Source organism: Ornithorhynchus anatinus, chromosome 5 (genome assembly GCF_004115215.2).
Source record: "Ornithorhynchus anatinus isolate Pmale09 chromosome 5, mOrnAna1.pri.v4, whole genome shotgun sequence".
Lineage (NCBI taxonomy): Eukaryota > Metazoa > Chordata > Mammalia > Monotremata > Ornithorhynchidae > Ornithorhynchus > Ornithorhynchus anatinus.
The window spans coordinates 98500327-98520502 of record NC_041732.1 but is presented as its reverse complement, the minus strand read 5'-3'; the positions used below and the strand labels follow the sequence as shown (position 1 = coordinate 98520502).

General features: G+C 42.3%; 1 protein-coding gene across 23 annotated transcripts in view; it reads right to left on the bottom strand.

Moving 5' to 3' along the window:
- The window catches only part of EPB41L3 (erythrocyte membrane protein band 4.1 like 3), a 177744-nt gene that overhangs the window by 14665 nt on the left and 142903 nt on the right, over positions 1–20176 (bottom strand). For 7 of the 23 annotated variants that reach the window (XM_029064705.2, XM_029064701.2, XM_029064707.2 and 4 more), the window contains exons 13-17: positions 14658–15224; positions 8684–8737; positions 5879–5914; positions 5640–5705; positions 4962–5153 (exon numbers count right to left, since the gene is read on the bottom strand). In XM_029064705.2, the coding sequence (XP_028920538.1) occupies positions 4962–5153; positions 5640–5705; positions 5879–5914; positions 8684–8737; positions 14658–15224 (915 nt within the window). The remainder of the gene's footprint in view (positions 1–4961; positions 5154–5639; positions 5706–5878; positions 5915–8683; positions 8738–14657; positions 15225–20176) is intronic. The other 16 variants (XM_029064713.2, XM_029064711.2, XM_029064719.2 and 13 more) reach the window with 5 other exon arrangements.

Here is a 20176-nt window from a genome sequence, read left to right as displayed (position 1 = left end):
AATTCTCTCAGCTCTTAGACTGCAGACTAATGCCTTCTGTTTGCTTAGGGATGGAGGGAAAAAATGACCTCACTTTTAAAAAGTCCAAGAGCAGAGGGCATATCAATCAATAGTTTTGACGGTTGAAAACAGCTCTGATTTATAAGCCCTTTGGATTTTATTAAGGTTTATATGAAAATAATTAGAAAGAGTCTATTCTATTCAGCGAGATAATGTCATCTCACCATATCAGGATGATGCCTGACTGTCTCTAAATGGCACTGCCACCGATTCACAGGGATGGAAGAAGCCCCTCTCGCAGCTAATTCATTCTTGGAGACAAATTGGGAAGTAGACCCTCTTACTTCTCATCATATCTCATCACTCCTTCCCCTAAGTCTTCCACTTCTAACAGACAATGCATTACGGGTTTACCGGTTCACATTTGATCAATTTTACACAAAGCAAATTGAATACACTATCCTTAACTTTCCCTTGGGAAGTGGTTAAAACACAGAAGCACTAAGAGAAAAAATGTTCCATGTGAAATAGTATCAAGTGTCTATTGATAAAAGGCTGTTTGAAGTGGTTTCCAGATATGTGCTGTCCCTGCCTGATAAACACCCTAATCCCAGGAAGAAAAAAATATCCAGTGTGGGTAGGGAATGTTTCTACAAATTCTTTTTTTTTTTTTATGGTATCTGTTAGGGGTTACTATGTGCCAGGCACTGTACGAAGCAATGGGGTAGATACTAGCTAATCAGATTGTCCCACTTGGGGCTCACAGTCTTACTCCCATTTTACAGATGAGGTAACTGAGGCACATAGAAGTGAAGTGACTTGCCCAAGTTCACATAGCAGACAAGTGGGTAGAGCCATCTTGTTTTATTGTACTCTCCCAAGCGCTTAGTATAGTTCTTACAGGGCAGTAATTAGTTGTGATAAACATGATGGATTGATTGATCAACCAATCAATGGGCGGGTGAGAATATGCACTTTCAAGGGAGCTATCAAACGGGAGAGCTCATCCACCATTTTTAATTCCTACTGGGGACCTGGGAAATTTATGGGACATTAAACTTCTCCACAAAACCTTCCCCATCACAGAAAAATGAACAAATTGGATTTCAAATTCCTTGGCATATCGTGCTCTGTAATTTTGTGGGTTTGATTTTGGGACTGTACTCAAGTACAGACACATTCTCACAGTCAGAAGTGGTAGGTTTAAAGACTGCACCTCAATCTACATCTGTGAAAATGATAAGGAGAGTTGGGCTGGGCTCCTGAGGAGAGGAGTTTGGCTTTCTTTTGGAATTAGAGACAAGCTCTAAACGGTTCTCCCAGACCTCTAAAGACCCAGAAACTACCTCAAACACCATTTAAGAATTAAATGATCCACATGAATCTCATGCATTTACAGACAATTCCTCCAAGCTTTGCCAAAATCTTCTTCAGTCTTTTCTATACTTTGGATGACAGCAGACAGAAAAACCAAAATACTTCTATGCTGCACTGTCTTTTGATTAATTTCAATTTCCTGATTATTTTACCCTACACTAGGGACATCCAAGGTTCCTTCAACAGTGGGCCAACTGACCAGGGAAGCCAAAAGGTAGTGAGGTCGCCTGAATTTTTTTTTATTGAGAACAACGGGGACCTATAGTTCATTATCCAATCAAAAGTATGGATTTTTAGCCATAATTAAAATATTTAAAAACAAGATTGATCACCCTTTATATTACAAAAGTGGGCAGTTACCAGCTTAGTACAAACCTTTGAGCAATTCTGACCCACTAATGAGATATCGGAATTTAACAGGCGAACTGTATTGAATCAGGGAACATCTAAATCCTGACTTGGCCTTACTGGTTTAATGGTTCTTGTGTGTTAGCAAATTTAGATAAAAATTAGATTAAAAAAAATTGCTTAACGATCCCAAATGGACCATACTCTAGTCAAGTGGGCCACACAGTGGCCACCCCTGCTCCACACTGACGCAGTAATGAATTCTCCCAAGCGTTTAGTATAGTGCTCTGCACACAGTAAGTGCTCAATAAATGCCACTGACTGATCACAGTCATTTCTTTGCAACACAGTGGGACACAGGAATTTCTGTTATAAAGTGGGTTTACACTTTGTAAATAGAATAATATGTAGTGGAAGCATAGAAGAACCTATTTACCATAATGAGGCTGTGATTTGGTTATAACCCAACTGGGCTCTGCCATGACCCTGGCAGATACCCTGATCAGTCTCCATTAACGTGGCAAAGGGAACCAATGGCAAGTATTTCAAATTCACTGTTTACTAGAACAGCGTAAATTGGTTCCTTGGGAGGTACTAATGATCTCTGTTACAGTTACACTACAACACCTGAAGACATTCATTTTATGGAAAATCATGTTAGATAATACACAGATTCAATGGGAATTAGCGGATTAGGGGATAAATGGTTCAATTATAGCACAATAACTGGCATTTGTTGTTATAAATTCTTCATGGCTCCAGCGGAAATCCTGATCAGTCTCCATCAGTCTCCATTAATGTGGCAAAGGGAATCAATGGCAAGTATTTCAAATTCATTGTTTACTGAAAACTGATTTTAGGCAGTGCAAATTGGTGTCCTGAGAGGTACTAATGATCTCTGTCACAATTTATACTATACCTCTTGAAGACCCTCATATTATGGGGAAATCTGTTGGAAAAAACACTGATTCAATGGGAATTAATGGATTAGGGGGTAAATGATTCAATTACAGCACCATAACTGACGTTTGTTGCTATAAATTCTCATAGTATTGTTATACAAGTACTCTTTAACAAAAGCCTGTGTTATTGAACTGTGAGCCCATTGTGGCAGGAACTGTTTCTCTTTATTGCTGTATTGTACTATCCAAGTGCTTAGTATAGTGTTCTGCACACAGTAAGTGCTCAATAAATACGATTTAACAAATGAATGAATATTAAATATATAATCACAGGAAAGCTGTCTCAGTTCCGCCAGAATTGCATAGGGCTGAGGGAAAGGCGATTATCCCTCCATTCCAGTGGGGAGATTCTCTGATAAACCTTGATTGTCAAAGTTGGCAATCAACTGTTTTCTAACTGACTCTGTCACAGTGGGTAGTGAAAAGAGGAGAGAAGTCTTTTAGCAACAATCAAACCATATTTTATTCTGGTTTTATTTTGGAGTGGCAAATTGGCAGAGGCTGGGAGAAAAGATCTCTCAGTCCTTGCTGCACCCTGCACTGATCCAGCTTTGTTGCAGGTCACCTCGACCCCAGGGACAAGTCCTACTCTCTGAAAGGGAGAGCACAACTGCTTTCAACCCATTTTTAAAAAATGGCGTTGGTTAAGTCCTTACTATGTGCCAGGTACTGTACTAAGTGCTGGGCTAGATACGGGGTTGTCAGGTTGGACACAGTCCCTGTCCCGCATGGAGCTCACAGTCTTGATCCATCTTTTACATATGAGGTTACTGAGGCCCAGAGAAGTTCAGTGACTTGCCCAAGGTCACACAGCAGACCAGTAGCAGAATTGGGAATAGAAACCTGGTCCTTCAGCCTCCTAGGAATGTGATCTTTCCACTAGGAAATGGTGCAATTGCTGGGCGGGGGTGTGCAGGAAGACAACTACAGTGTTGTAGGAGAAATGCCTCAGTGCGATCAGTTGGGTCAACATTACCATGCCATCACCTTAAAAGGAATATTTTTCTTCAAAAGTCAACTTTGTGGTCCTGTGCACTTCAATCCATGCAACTGGAGTATAAACTCCTTGACAGCAGGGAATCCATCATTTATTAGTTCTGTAATGGCTGTAGGCTTAGTATGATGCATTGCTCCAAGTGGGATTTCAATAAATACTACTGAGGGGAGGAGCATGGTATAGTGGATACAGCACAGGCCTGGGAGTCAGAAGGTCAAGGGTACCAATCCCGGCTCTGCCACTTGTCTGCTGTGCGGCCTTTGGGCAAGTCAGTTAACTTCTCTGTGCCTTAGTCACCTCATTGGTAAAATGGGATTGGAGACTGTGAGTCCCACATGGGACAGAAACTATATCCTACGCAATTTGCTTGTATCCACCCCAATGTTTAGTGCATTGCCTGGTACATAGTAAGCGCTTAACAAATAACACATTCACTATTATTATTACTCTGACTACTTGGTGGGAAGGGAATGTGTCACCAATACTGTTGTATCACATTCCTCTGAAGAGCTTAGCAGAGTGCTCTGCACAAAGTAAACACTCAGTAAATACCACTGAAGCTTGACTGATACATTATAAGATCCTTGAAGGCAGTGATCTTGTCAATGCTGGGAAGTAGTGTGGCCTAGTAGAAAGAGTATGGGCATGGGAGTGGGAGTGGGAGGACCTAGAGCCTTTCCCTGGCTTTGCCATTTGTCTGCTGTGGGACCCTGGGCAAGTCACTTTAACTTCCCCACACCTCAGTTTCCTCACTTGTAAAGAGGGGATTACGTCCTCTTATTTAGACTGTGAGCCCAGGATGTGGAATGTGTTTGACCAGATTACATCTTCTACCTACACCCAATGCTTAGTACAGTGCTTGGCATCTAATAAGTACTTACCAAGTACCACAGGTACTATCATTATTATTATTTACTCTTTTGTACTCTCCCAAGTCAATCATACTTATTGAGCACTTTTTGTGTGTAAGTGCTGAATACAGCGCTCTGCACAGGGGAAGTGCTCAATAAAAACCACTGACTGCTCTATGGATTACTACCAATCAGTCGAATGTACTGAGCGTTTACTATACGCAGAGCATTGTATTTAGCGCTTGGGAAAATCCAAGATGAAAGAATTGGCAGACACGCTCCTTGTCCATACTACTTCAGGTGAGCCCAATTCTATAAACCAATGCCGCACCCCTTCTCAAATCTTATTCCTCCCCACGATCTGGCTGGAGGGCCCGAGGCAATCAGCAGGAGCCACTTCCAGCTGTACATCTGGACATCACTGACCTCCTCAGGCACAAGTGGCTCAATCATGGGCGCGTCCTCCTGTCTGGCGGCAAGTCGCACGGGAGATGTAGAAAGTCTCTTCTCCCACTCGTTAGTGACAGCGGTGTCCGTGGAGGTTTCTAAGAAGGTGCGTTTCAGCTCGCTTATATTGGTCTGATGCTTCATCAGGTCCTCCTGGTTCTTCTCTAGCTCCTGCGTGGAGGAAGCAAAGGAACAGGGCACAAACATGGGGTACCTCGGTCTCCTTCCCTCCTCCTGCCTGTTAGAAGGACGATCCGGTTAGTAAATAAAACAACCAAGTAGCACCGAGGGTGGGGGGAGGGAGGGAAATCGGGGCTCAAGGCACACGGCCACAACACTCCGGTGAAAACGGAAGAGTTCCAGAGAAATGGAAAAAAAAAGTTACAGTGAACATCAAAATTAAAGTAGGCTGACGAGGTAGACTGTAAATGTATTAATCACAAACAATCCAGGAGAATTCAAACACACACACACACACATATTAAGAGAGCCATCTAGTTCTACGACAAGAGTAGATAAGGTCACAGCCAGTGAGAAAGATCAACTCATCGGTGAGCAAGTGGGAGAACACATCACATGCATCACAGGGAGGGTGCACAAGTCTACCAATAAGAAAGGAACACACACGAACAAGCATCGGTATATACCAATACCAACCTCTAACATAAGATTACTATGTTTGACATACACATTTTCACCCTTTATTCGCTTAATCAGACTATTCTGAAAAAAGGGGAGAAGAAAAGGGAAAGGTAAGGGGCATGACCGCCAAAGACAAATGGACGCCACTCTCGTTTGCGTTACTGACAGTATCCCCGGGCTCCTGGCATGCTGGGAGGATCGCACATCCCCAGACACACTATCTCGTACAACAGAAGCGCTTTCCCAATCTCTACCTGGGCCTTGAGTTCGGCATCTTCCTCCTGATCCGACTGCGTGCATCGAGAAAAATGGAAAGAGAAATCCTTACCAACACATGTTATTCAAAGGCTGTAAAGGAGGTGGCTTCAGGGGAGCAGCAAGGCCTAGTAGAATGAGCCCAGGCCTGGGAGTCAGAGGATCTGGGTTCTAATCCTGGCTCTGCCACCTGTGGTACTTCAGTCTCCTTATCTGTAAAACGGGGATTAAATATCTGTTCTCCCTCCTACTTAGACTGTAATCCTGATGAGGGTCAGGGATTGTGTCCAACCTCATTATCTTGAATTTATCCCAATGCTTAGTTCAGTGCTTGGCACCTAGAAAGCACTAAAATACCACTTTATTACAGATTCTACTAGACTATATATTCCTTGAGGGCAGGGATCATTTTTTACCAATTCTGTTGCTCTCTCCCAAACACTTAGTGTGGTTCTCTGCACACAGTAGGTGAGTTCTAATCCTGGCTCTGCCGCTTGTCTGCTGTGTGACCTTGGGGAAGCCACTTAACTTTTCTGTGCCTGTTACTTCATCTGTAAAATGGTAATGACACTCTGAGTCCCATGTGGGACATGGACTGTGTCCAACCTGATTAGCTTGTATTTGTACAGTGCCTGGCACATAGTAAGCAGTTAAATACCATTAAACAAAAAAACAACAAAAAACAACAGTAGTCTAAAGTTCTTGAGGGGAGGGATAGTATGTGCTAACTCTGTTGTATTCTCTCAAGCACTTAGTAGACCATAAGGTGCTTGAGGTCAGCATAGAATTGTACCTACCACTTCTACTGTACTTGAGAAACAGCGTGGTTTAGTGAAAGAGCATGGGCTTGAGAGTCAGAGGATGTGGGTTCTAATCCCGGCTCTGCCACTTGTCTGAAGTGTGACCTTGGGCAAGTCACTTAACTTCTCTGTGCCTCAGTTCCCTCATTTGGAAAAGGGGGATTAAGACTGTGAGCCCCATGTGTGACAGGGTCTGTGTCCAACCTGATTACCTTGTATCTATCCCAGTGCTTGGAACATATGAAGTACTTAGAAAAAACCATAGTTATTATCATCATCATTTCCCATGCACTTAGTACAGGACTCTACACACACTAAAGGCTCAATAAACACCATCGACTAATGGCAGAAAAGTTTCTTCTGCTTCGAGCTCTTGACCTACACAGTGAGTTCCTCAAAGGCAAAGACAATAATTTCCACAGTTCTTCCAAGTGCTGAGTCCAGTTTTCTGTGCTTAGTGGCACTCAATAAATGCTGCTGCTGAGAGTGGGTATTTAAGGGTAATCAACAATACTTCAATTTCAACTGAATGGTGGGGCTGAAGTGTCAGTTCTAAACCCTGAACCATTTCCAATTTCTATCTTGACTGGGAATCTGGGTCTTGTCTATCCCAAGCCAGTGGTGTTATCAGTCAATGGCATTTACTGAGTGCTTACTGTGGGAAGAGCACACATGAATTGGGAGCATATAATACAAAAGAACTGGTAGAACATGGAGCCCACAGTAAATTTAAAATGGTCAGACTATAACTAAAAAGGGGTTATTTTCTCCCAAGTGCTTAGTACAGTGGACTGCACATTGTAAAATGCTCAATAAATAGCAATGATGATGATGAAGTGGTTGAATCAACGAGAAGTTCATTCACTGGGTAATATACTTAAAGAGGAAAAACACATCACTGGATGAAATCACAGGCTATGTCATAACTGGCTCTTCAAACATTCCCATACCTATAGGGAGGAGGGCACAGGGGTGTTTGCACAATGCTATTGATAAATCACAGGTTTCATTGACTCAGGAAACTTTAAAAATGCCTTGAGATGCACCCATGGTCATTTTCCTTCCTATTTGTGGTTGGGTAGGTCTATCTGGATCCCAGAGTGCGCCAATGGAGAAGAATGAAGGACTTTGAGAGAACATAAGGAAGATTAACTAAAAATGTTTTTTAAAAGGTTGAAAAATTGGGACCTATGATGAACGCTAAATTGTTTCTTTTTTTAAAAATCAATCACTCAGTGGTATTTATTGAACACTAAGTGTGCACAGCACTGTATTAAGCACCCGGGAGAACACAACAAAATTGAAGGACACATTCCTTGCTCACAAGGAGTTTACAGTCTAGAGGAGGAGACACAAACAAATAAAGCAATTCATTTCCAAAGAGGTAGTTACCACAGAAATGGCCTTTTACTGCAGTCTGTGGGGGCAGAAGTTAGAAGAACTTTATCTCCACAGATAATGAAAATGCATGATCTTGCGAAAAGAGGTGTCATTTCTGCCTTAGTTACCTTCAAGAAAGGGATAAACACATTTCCAAAGTCCAGGGGCCTCACAAAAGGGTATCAGCTGCACGGATACCTATTAATTTCTGGATCAAGCGCATTTGAACTAAAGGGTCTCCACTTTCAGAGTTCTGCATTTACTTTTTCTGTTTAGTGGCAACATCTGCGATTCACACACACACACATCTGAGTCCAACCTAAAGCATTACCTTGGAAACAGAATGGGAGGGAAAAGAGATCTCTGTAAACTGGCCTGTTGAAACAATCAACACTCTCTCCTTGATAAAGCCCAACTTTAAGTTAGAGTTTCCCAATATTAGCTGGGGTAGGGGGAATTCAGAAGAAAGAGTTCTGAACATCAGTCTCCAAAGGACAATGTCTCGGGCTCCTTCGGCTATGGAAATCGAGGGGCAAACGAGCTCTCACGGAGATAATCTGCAACCAAAAGAATCATGGTCACGTCCAAATGCATGGAACTATTCCCCTTAGTAACCCTACCTACCTCAGTGGCAGTGGTTTCACCATCGGCTGCAGTGTCCGTCTGCTCGCTGTCCGTCTGTGGGATCATACAAGAAATCAGGTTCCATCAGGGGAGGCAGGAAAAAAGATAAATCCACCTTGTTAGTCAGGGTACGCCACAGCGCCGATTACAGCTACATCATCAAACAATATGTGGGTTAAAGTGAAAGCAGAAGCCAAACCGAGACTTGGTTTAATCAACAGATCAGACTCAGAGGAAGACTCAAGGCACACACAGTACAATGCTTTACTGTAGCAATTTTATCAGCTAAACCAAAACGTCCGAAAACCAACCATTTATTGGAGTTTTCATCGTAAGGCAAGTGGATTTTTTTTTCCACTAAATCTTTGAAGCTCTACTAAATATTTTCATTCATTGAACACAAATAGGACTCTTGTATTTTTACAAGATCTAGTTTGGATCACATTTGGAAGGTGGAAACTATCGTGATGGAATTTTTTGAGAAGACACTTCACTTTCAGCCCCTCATTTATACAGATTTTATCATTTTCTCCCACTTTTGGATCATCAGGCTGTCTGCATTACCGAGTTCAAATGAAGCAGATACACAAGCAACTAGTCACTGTGCAGGTATTTATGAAAATAACTTTATTCTGGTTTTAGGGTAAATTTACTTTGGATATGATCCTAAAATACGTACATTTGTTTACACATCACCCAAAATTTACACAAGGATATGCATAACAGAAAAGTCTTTAACAAGGCATTCCAATAAATATTGTACAAATAAAGCCAAAAAATGACATCTGTTGGATACACATAAAACAAAGCACAGCATTACACAGCTGACAGAGGATCTAGGTTTTATGGTGCAGGATTAGAATGTATACAAGCTCCAGATGGGCTAAAATCAGCATCAAAAGGGTCATTAATTAAACCAATAAAATTTGGATAAGCTGTTCAAGTTAATGGGGTCAGGGGCTTCTAAGTCAAAACAGGATGACCCTCATATGTCCCTTAAGGATCATATACTAACTCAATACCTGCCTGTTCTCCCTCCTGTTCAGACTGTGAGCCCTATGTGAGACAAAGACTGTCTGACCCAGTGCTTAGCACAGTGCTCGGCACATAGTAAGCGATCACAAATACAATTATCATCATTATTATTAACACCCACACCACCAACAAATATGGAAGATGTTTCCCTCAATCTGGGGTTGAGAAGCAGGAACGTGTTCTAGTGGATAAAGCTCAGGCCTGGGAGCCAGATGACCTGAGCTCTGATGCCAGCTCTGCTATTTGACTGCTTTGTAACCTTGGGCAGGCCTTAGCTTCTCTGTCTCATTTTCCTCAACTCCAAAATGGAGATTAAATACCTGTTCTCCCTATTTGAGTGTAAGCCTAAGCAGCGTGGCTCAGTGGAAAGAGCCTGGGCTTGGGAGTCAGAGGTCATGAGTTCGAATCCCGGCTCTGCCACTTGTCATCTGTGTGACTGTGGGCAAGTCACTTCACTTCTCTGTGCCTCAGTTACCTCATCTGTAAAATGGGGATTAACTGTGAGCCTCACGTGGGACAACCTGATTACCCTGTATCTACCCCAGTGCTTAGAACAGTGCTCTGCACATAGTAAGCGCTTAACAAATACCAACACTATTATTATATACAATATATACAACAATAAACAGCTATGTTCCTCCCCTCTAGACGTATGCTCGTTGTGGGCAGGGAACATGTCTGTTTACCGTTGTGTTGGGGGTGTTCTGGAAGAGATGTGTCCATGGTATTGCTATGGGTCAGAGATGACTTGAGAGCATAAGACAAGACTCTCCCAAGCACTTAGTACAGTGCACTGCACAGAGTAAGTGCTCAATAAATACGACAATGAATGAATGAAACTGGTCTGATGAACTTGTATCTACCTCAGCGCTTAGAACACTGCTTGACACACAGTAAGTCTAAAAACTAAAACAAAAACCCGTGCTGGGAAATCTGGCATTTAAGGAAGTATCTTCCGGTTTTAGTTCTCCTACTGCAACAAACCAATGGAGACAAGAGACACTACTGTTGGTTTTAGACTGTATTTGAGTCTTGTGTTTGACTTTTTCTTAGGTCAGTGGGGGTTCAATTTTCACCTATGACCTTTTTTTGGGTGGGAGAAGGCTAAGAGTTGGCTCTGCCTTCCATATCCCATGTGGGACATGGATTTAGTCTTTTTTTTTTAAATAGTATTTGATAAGTGCTCACTATGTGCCAGGCTTACCACAGTGTGTGGTAACTGAGGCACAGAAGTTAAGTGACTTGCCAAAGGTCAAAGACAAGTGGCAGAGCTGGGATTATGTAATAATTAGATACAATTGTACTGTATCTATGACAATGCTTGGTATATGGTACAGACACCTCTATTATTTTTTAAGAAATCTCTACTAATGGTATAGTTCTGTACATGAAGGTCATCTGCTACAAAGATATAAAAAGTATAAGACTATTCTTAGTGGATAGAGAACAGGCCTGGGAGGCAGAAGGACCTGAGTTCTAATCCTGGCTCCACCACATATATACTGTGTTACCTTGGGCAAGTCATTTCACTTCTCTATGCCTCAGTTACTACACCTGTAAAATGGAGATTAAGAGTATGAGTCCCATTTGGGACAGGGCTTGTGTCCAACCTGATTAACTTGTATCTACCCTAGTGCTTAGAAGAGTGCTTGGCACACAGTAACTACTTAACAAGTACCATTACTACTACTAATAGTGGTATTTGTTAAGTTTTTACTATGGGCTATACACTGTGGTAAGTGCTAGAGACAGACAATATGGTTAGATTAGAAACAGTGTGTGTCCCACATGGGTCTTACACTCTAAAGAGAACTGCTATTTAATCCCCACTTTACAGATGAAGAAACTGAGGCACAGGAAAGTTAAGTGAATGGCCCAAGATCACCCATCAGACAAATGCCAGATCCAGGGTTAGAACCTAGTATTCTTGATTCCCAGTTCTGTGCTCTTTCAGCTTGGCCGCATTGCTTCTCCGGGGAAACCTCCAGTGAATGGTCGTAATGACATTTAAATATTACAACCACAAGACACCAGGATGGTACGAGTAGTAAGTGTTAAACCTTAACAGCTGATCATTTGATCTTTTCATTTGTTTGACACCTACTTGCCCCTCCCCCATAGGGCCCAGTCCCTGAAAGGCTTGTTAAAAAGGGAAGAAGAAATTCTCATTATCCTCTCTTTCCCTCAAGCTGATCTAAGGACAGAGCTCCCTTGATTAGATCAACTCCTTTTACTTGGACTAGCTCCAGGGGAGCAAGATGAAAACTTGACCTCTTCAGTTTGAGTAGAATTCAGAAAGAGAGAGAGACAAAGAGAGAGATTACCTTACATGTTTATAAGTGAGAAACTATTAGGGCCTGAAAAAATTCCAGATGAAAAATAAATATTGGGGGCTTAGTAAAGAGAAGAGAGACCAAAGACTTTTCATAATCAGTGGCATCAGAGAGTTACTATTTAAAGTGAGGGAGCTGGAGTTGAGTAGGTTTAGGTAATACTAACTAAAAGAGAACTATCAGGAAAGCAACAGTTGAGAGTTTTGAAGAATACAAAACTGGAAGACGTATGGATCCTCGAGAGGAGAGCTAACCCAGCTAGTATTTAATTGCAGTTACTGAACCCTGAGTTGAGCTGGGCTATGAAGATGAATGCTCTGTATCTGAGTATTTTTTCTAAATATACTACACATCTGAAATCCATCGTTTCATAACTCAATTGGAAATCAGAATTCACAGATCTGCTAATAAACAGAACCATGTTCGGTTCCCGAATACAGAACTAATAATCCGATACAGATTTGGTGTTACTGAGGAGAGCTGAATGGAATCTTAAGAGATTCATCAGTGCAGGCTTCCCCTCCCAAGAATAAGGGTTTACGAAGACTGTGCAGCTGCTAGGGCTAATTGGTAGGTTCAGACATTTGAAATTCAGAGGCAGTAATATACTGGAAACCTTCACTCATGTGTTCTCTTGCTAGTGACAATAACTGCTGTGATTTGTTTTGCTCATGTAATGCAGACATGCCAAAGTTTCACATGAATTTCCATGCACTATATACAACAAGATGTACCCCCGGATTAGGCACAAGATCTGTGTAATTTGCCATACCAAGGCAAAGGCTCTAAAGGTAACTGTAACTCATATCTACCCCAATGCTCAGTACAGTACCTGGCCCAAGCTAAGCACTTAAATACCCTGAGGAAAAAAAACCTGAACAATGCATACAACCGGGAGGTTATTTTACCAATCACTAACTTTGGTCCTCAAATATACTGCGAAGAGAAATGATGCTGCAGATGAAAGTAGGCTAATAATCTGCCTGCTGGTTCAGCATGATCGTTACTATTTGCTATTCAGTCTATTCCTAGGCTGAGTTCATGCTATCGCCACTGCCGAGACCAAGGCTAGCATAGGCAACAATTAAAGGAAATTTTTCGTCAAAGTGAGGGAGTTTATTCAATAAACTGAAAATGGGTTCCTTCCGCCTCAAATTCCTAACTTATTTCACTCATTTTTGATTCTCAGTCATCTTGGAAACAATTTTTTTTTATTATGGTCTGTGACATTTCATAAAAAGAAGTGCAAATTCCTATTAGAAATCTCCCGCAGAACACATACATTTTGTTTTCTGGAAATGAAGGGTCAGTAACTATATCTGTAAGGACAAAATCCCCACACGACGGATTTTTTTTTCCTCCTCAACACCCATGCTACAGGTATCAGCTCTACATCTGTATAAAGACTTCCATTCTCTTCTTTGCTGCAATCCTTGTCTTCCTACGATTTATAATAGCAATCCTTAGTGGGCTTAGGCCTTTTGGGTCTTACAAAAGGCTTCATGTGCTCTGTGTGAGGGGGAAACTGGAAGCAGGGGAGAAAGATACCAGATGAGAGTGGCTGGAACCCAGGCTGGTGACCTTTGTGCTCCTCCGTCTATTCCCTGTCTGCTGTGAAGCCCCAGGAGAGGACACGGTTGGGTGTTTGGGTGTCTGTCTGTGGAAGGGAGTCCTGGGCAGCAGCTCCAGCAGCCAGGCATTGACTAGGCGGCTTCTTTCTTGCCCTCAACCTCTGATCAGAGGGCAGCGGCGAGGGCCAGGGGCGGGCAGGTGGAATGGCAGGCAGCGACTGGAATCTCAGACAGGTCTGGAAGCTCGGGTCCATTTCCCCCACTGCTGTAGACGTGTCTGCAGAACACCCGGAGGCTTCTGGGAATGACGTTCGAGGCGATGGGATGGCAGAGGGGAGTCTGAGGCATGCTCAGTTGGGATGCATCAAAGACATGAACTTCACAGGGGGTGGGGAGAGAAACGCTACCGCTCAGCCGATTTCGCATCCCCGTCTAGGTCTCTGCCCTCCGCCTACCCGGCCAAAATGGTCTCCGGTGGGGCAGGGAAGAAGACGGTGGCAGGAAGATAATTCTTCACATCACTACCTCTGAGAGAACCGACACATTTCGACAGCGATAGACTGGAATTGACAGAACCGGCCAAGCGAATGCTAGCAAACTGGGCCAAATGCAGTTAAAAACAACAACAAAAAAACCACACCAACCGGAATGACGGTTCTCCAACCTTATTTTACACCTGCCACCCACGTCACTGATTTTCCCTATTTAGCTGCCTCATGAGGAGGTTCAGCCGAAAATCCTAACACCGGGGACCGGCTCAACGTTTCTATCTACTGAGCTGCTTCAGGGCCCACGTCAGGTTCAGGGTATGCCTGGCAGGCCCGAACCTGACCGCCGCAGGACAGCGGTGTTGTGCCTAATCCCGGAGCCTGGGCTGCATCCCCAAAACACACACACACACACACACACACACACACAACCTCTAACATCAGCAGCACAGACGATAAATGAGGCTCTGAAAGGGGAACCGCCATGGCAGCGGCTGTTTCAGACTGAAGCGCTGAAGGGCAGTGTGCTTTAGGCTGAGGTACACACCTCTTCCTCTGAACTGTCATTCACGTCATTGTCAAGTGATGCGCTCAAGGAGGCCGCCTTGGGCTCCAGGTAGCAGAGGCACAAAGCCAGAGGGAACGAGAGAGTGAGGGCACAGGGCACTGAGAAAGAGGCGGACAGCAGGAAGAAAAAGATGAAGAGGAAACAGGGCACGAGCGATGGCGATCGGATGGGAAGGTAATGCTGCAGGCTGGTGGGGAGGAAGTTGGTTTCGGAAAGGTTGGGGAAAGACAGATACCCATCGTCATCTAGAAGAGATGGGAAGGACTCGGGGAGTTGCAAGGAGAAGGAAAACAGCGTCCCGTGGTTGCTCGCTTTTTGCTTGTAGCTAAAAGCCGCATCTTGGTCCCCCGAATACACGTTCCCTTTCCTGGTGGGGGGTGGCAAATCCCCCTCACCGTGGCTGGGCACGGTGTCTGTGGATGGATCACAAGCTAAGAGTTTTTGAGCATTCTCCTTACATCTCCTACGGAGCTCTGCTGATGGTGCGGGTGGACCGTTATGTGAGCGAGGAGAGGAGTGAAATGATTCGGGTTCAAGCCAGGGTGACTGATGAGAGAGGGAGAGACAGGGAGAGAGAGAGAGCAGCAAACAAAGTGCAAAAGCAAAAGGACAAAAAGAAAACCGTAATTAGTGAAGTTTCTCTTGTGTAGAATATATTATAAAACAAGAATTTTAGCCCACAGGTTATTGTTCACGGCGCCAAAGAAACGTTCAAGCTGCATGCTGAAGTTGTCACGGATGGCTAAAGGTTACAAGTTAGTAAAATAAAGGCTGCCAGTCAAAATGCACAGGCAATCTTTGTTTTGTTTTTATAATGGAGGAGCTTGTTCATTGGCAACTCTGGATCCTGTGGATTCCACATCAAATAGTTTAGTCCAAAAGATGTAGACCAGGGGTTTCCAAAAATGCATCTAAGTGTCCCTGTGGAGTCTTTTGGTTTTGGAAAATTTGAACAGTTCAGTCTCTAATGATGTCGATACAGTAAGACTTTCAATAACCCTCTGCTGGCTTCCCCAAAAAGGCAATTCTACAAATTTCCAGATGAATGAAAACTGAAAATGAACCCCATCTGAGGTGGTGGAAAGGCAATGTTTTTACCTCTTCAATGGCATTACAATCAATCAATACTAGAGATTGAGCGATTACTCTGTTCAGAGCACTATACTAAGTGCTTGAAAATGTACAATACCACAGAGTTGGTAGAGATGATCCCTACCTACAAGGAGTTTATAGAATTAGTAGGTAAATCAGTCCAAGTTAAGAAAATTTCTAAATCCTACAGTTTCTGGCCTCACTGACTCCTGTCTGATGAGTAAGTGGGATCTGATTCTTCAGCAATTTAACTCCCTTTTCTAATGCCTAGATAACTGCTGAAAATAAATTTACTTATGGTTGCTAACAAATTTGTCAAGTTTTTTTTGGCTTCCAATAATAGCCCTATACAGGACGCTCCCAGAGAGCCTTGGTGTGTCTGACTCCATTTGCCTGTACCCACCCCAGTGCTTAGTAGGGTGCCTGGCACATAGTATAGATTCTATAGATTCTATTTATCCTGATTAAGTTGTCTTGTTTTTTGTCCGTCTGTCTCCCTCAATTAAACTTTAAGCCCATCAATGGGCAGGGATTGTCTCTATCTGTTGCCGAATTGTACATTCCAAGCACTTAGTACAGTGCTCTGCACATAGTAAGCACTCAATAAATACTATTGAATGAATGAATGAATTTTTATTTTTTTGTAAAGCTTATGCTTTCTTTATAGTTGCATATCTCTAAATTTGAATGGGCATTAAAATGCTAAGGGTTTTCAAGGAATAAAGCTGGGAAAGCAGACTGTGTTGTCATCTGTTGGTTATATGAAAATGTGACTCTGGAAGAAGGTAGGTATTGGGGAAGCTTTTTCTGTACAACTTGTGAGGTGAAGCACTGAGAAAACAAATGAGGCTGGTTTTAGTTAGCAGGTAGAAGGCAAGACTCTCAACTTAGCTCTGAGCCCCCCAAAAGGGAGCAAAGCAGTGTTCAAAGAGATGAACGCTGTCTGGCTCAAGACTGGGGCCTCAGGCACTTGGAATGTGTATCATCTTGAAGCCTTCTCACATCAGTCACATCAATCAATGATATTTACTGAGCGATAACTATGTGCAGAGCACTATATTAAGCATTTGGGAGAGTACAATATAACAGAGTTAGCAGACCCATTTCAGTATCATATTTTGCCCTTGTATCATCCTGTGAAGTACAGTGGGAATGCTATATTAGTATTCTCATTTTACAGACCAAAAAACTGGAAACCCAGAGAGGTTGCAATTTCCCGAAGGTTACAGAGCAGATCAGTGGTAGAGAAAGAACTAAGTCCAGCTCTCTGGCCTCTCTCCCCTCTTTCCCCCAAACCAAGCACCACTTTATTGGGATGCTGGCTGTTATTATTATAGTTATTTGTTAAGCACTTTCTATGTGCCAGGCACTGTACCAAATCCTGTGGTGAATATAAGCAAATTGGGCTGGACACAGTCCCTGTCCTGTATAGGGCTCACAGTCTTCATCCCCATTTTACAGATGAGGCACATACAAGTGACTTGCCCAAGGCCACACAACAGACAAGTGGCAGTGCCGGGATTAGAACCTATGACCTTCTGACTCCCAGGCCTGTGCTCTACCCACTACACCATATTTGCTTTCTATATTTTAATTCCACCCTTTCACTAAATGACTGTGCCCTCTTGGCATTACGCTGAATGTCTCTGAAGCTCAGTTTTTCCATTCTTAAATGGAGTTCCTCTTCCCTCAATCAATCCTCTCTCCCACTCCCTTCTGCATCTTGGATTTGCGTCCCTTTTTCACACCTCCCTCAGCCCCACAGCATGTATGCATATATCAGTAATAATTTTTTTTTAATTACTGGCTCTCTCTCTCTCTAGAGCATAAGCTTGTTGTTGGCAGGGAACACGTCTACCAACTCTGTTATGTTGTACTATCCCAAGAGCTTAGTACAGTGCTTTGCACACAGAAATGTGTTCAATAAACATGATTGATATACTGAATTTTCTTGAGCATTTTTGGATGCAGAACTCTATACTGAGCACTTGGGAGAGTACCCTAAATCAGAGTTGGTAAATGAGATTTCCCTACCTCCACTCTCTTATGGATGTTATAACTCCTCACTTTTTCCACAGGACAAGTACTTGGAAGGTACTTTTGTCATTCCTCCATTTTTATAACGAATGCTCACTCTAAATGTCTCCTAAATTTTTCAAGTGTCTTTCTCTGGCATAGCTGTGCACACCAATCTCATGACTGAACAATGAATTTAGATCAAACATCAACTGTGCGATCCACCACAATAAAAACAGGCCAAGGAGAATTTATATTTTAATCCAATGCAAATATTTTTAATTGCTTCAAAAATGAGAATGACAACATTTGTATTACAGTTTTGGTACAATGATCTCAATTGAACACACAAAGCTCACATAAGTTGATCTTTTCTGAACACTGCCACCCATGCAAACCGGCCTCTTTCCATGGAGATGTGGGCCAGTGTGACCTTTGACCCAGGAGACTTCTATTAGGGTTTTAGATGGCAGAGAGGTTTCAAGGAGCTTAGGCCATCTAATACAAGAGGTCTCTGGAGACACACCAAACCTAAGAGCTTGGAGTGTTCATCTTTGTATCTAGTCTGGGATCGAAGGTGAAAATATGGCTTTTTGATGGGTGCCAGTGGCTGTGGGTTTGGGAAGGTTGGGTGAGCCCCTCCCTCTCCTTAAACCCACCATCGGACATTCATTTTGGAATCTGTTCGAAGGCTTTTGCTGTTCCGCTAACTTATTCTGCAAGCAGGCAAAAATCCTATTTACCAAGGTGAACCTGGAGACTCTTTTCAAAGAAGAATTTCATTTCAGAATGATCCACTAAGCTACAAACAGGTCTCATAATGAATAGGATCATTCGAGTTTCGATGGAGGCCTCATTTGAATTGACTGGTTTTCTGAGACTTCCATCATTAATTTGCAGAAATGCAATCACTCTCATTGGACAGCTAATGTTGCCAGAGAAAGTCTTTGGACAACTAGCGCTAACAAAGAAATTGGAAGATTGGGATCAAGAAAAAAAAAATATATTTTAGGATGTGGAACAATAACAGGGCATTGAGTTACAGCATCTAACTTAGTATTTGTCTACTTTAATTAGATAATGAATTTAAATTTCAAAATTTCTAGTCTTGAAAATTTCCTTCTTAAAAAATGAATTTTCTCCACCATATTTCCAAATAAAATAACTTCTGAAATTCCATTTTAAAGTTAATGGCAAGAAAATGGGGGGAAAAATAATCTTTTAAGTAGAGGGTGCCAAAGAGAGAAGTTTTCATTCAGTTTCTCATCCCACTGAAATTGATTTGATAATGAAACATGCAGTGAGATGCAGAGACCATCTGATCAGCTTGGGCTCATGTAAACATTTCTAAAAGGTTTTTTTTTTAAAAAAAAACAAATAAAAAAATGTGGGCTTCTTTAGAATATGTAGGCAGATAGGATGGCTTTTTCTAATCACAATTACAGTAAGCTCTCTGTGCTCAGGTAAACATATCTTTTTTTAAATAGCAGCATTTATATTCATGTTTAGAGTAGTAGTAATTAGTAGTAATTGATATGAAAAGTGCTTTTAAAAAGAATCTCATTTTTGGTCATTAGTCCAGTGAGGTAGAAATTATTTTCCCCGTTTTTCAGACGAGGAACCTGAGATTTAGAGAGGTTGTGGCAGGTGGCCAGTGGCAGAGTCACGACCAAAATGCAGGCCTGCAGCATCACAACCAAGTGCGCTTCTCATAAGCAGCTAACAATTTACTGAGTGCTTGTTGTGTACAGAGCACTGTACTAAGCACTTGAGAGAGAGTACATTATAACAGAATTGGTAGACACGGTCCCTTGCCCTAACTCATTAAAAATGCAAGTACTAAAAAATAGATATAAACTTCCTGCCACATATTTCAGTTTATCTAAGTCCCTGACAGCAAACTAATTCAGTCATTGTTAGTAATTAGAGCAAAGAATGTAAAGAAACTAAAATCACCCAATTCTCAAAATAGCTCCCAACCCCCCAAAAAAACAAAAGCCAAACCTCAAAATCATAACACTATTTTCAAGGGCCACCCAAATGTCTCTCCTCCATTCATATGGGCATTAGATATTGGTCTTGGCAACTGCCCAAGCTTGCCATGAACTGAATCTCAGAGCCCTCATTTACCTTTTATCTAGCTCATCTTCAATCATGAGACCCTGGTCTCCTTTACTACCAGGCTTGATTCAAATCAAAAGAACTATTGAGTGAACTATTGAGTGAACTTCAGCAAGCCAGGGAGGAACCTTATAATGAAAGTCAAGGAATGAGCTAAACATCTGGGACATAATTCCCAGGTACGTTTGTATTTATAACATTTTAAAAATGTGTTTGTTAACTGATGATTTTGTGCTAATACGCCACACGGGACAACGAACTACAAGTGC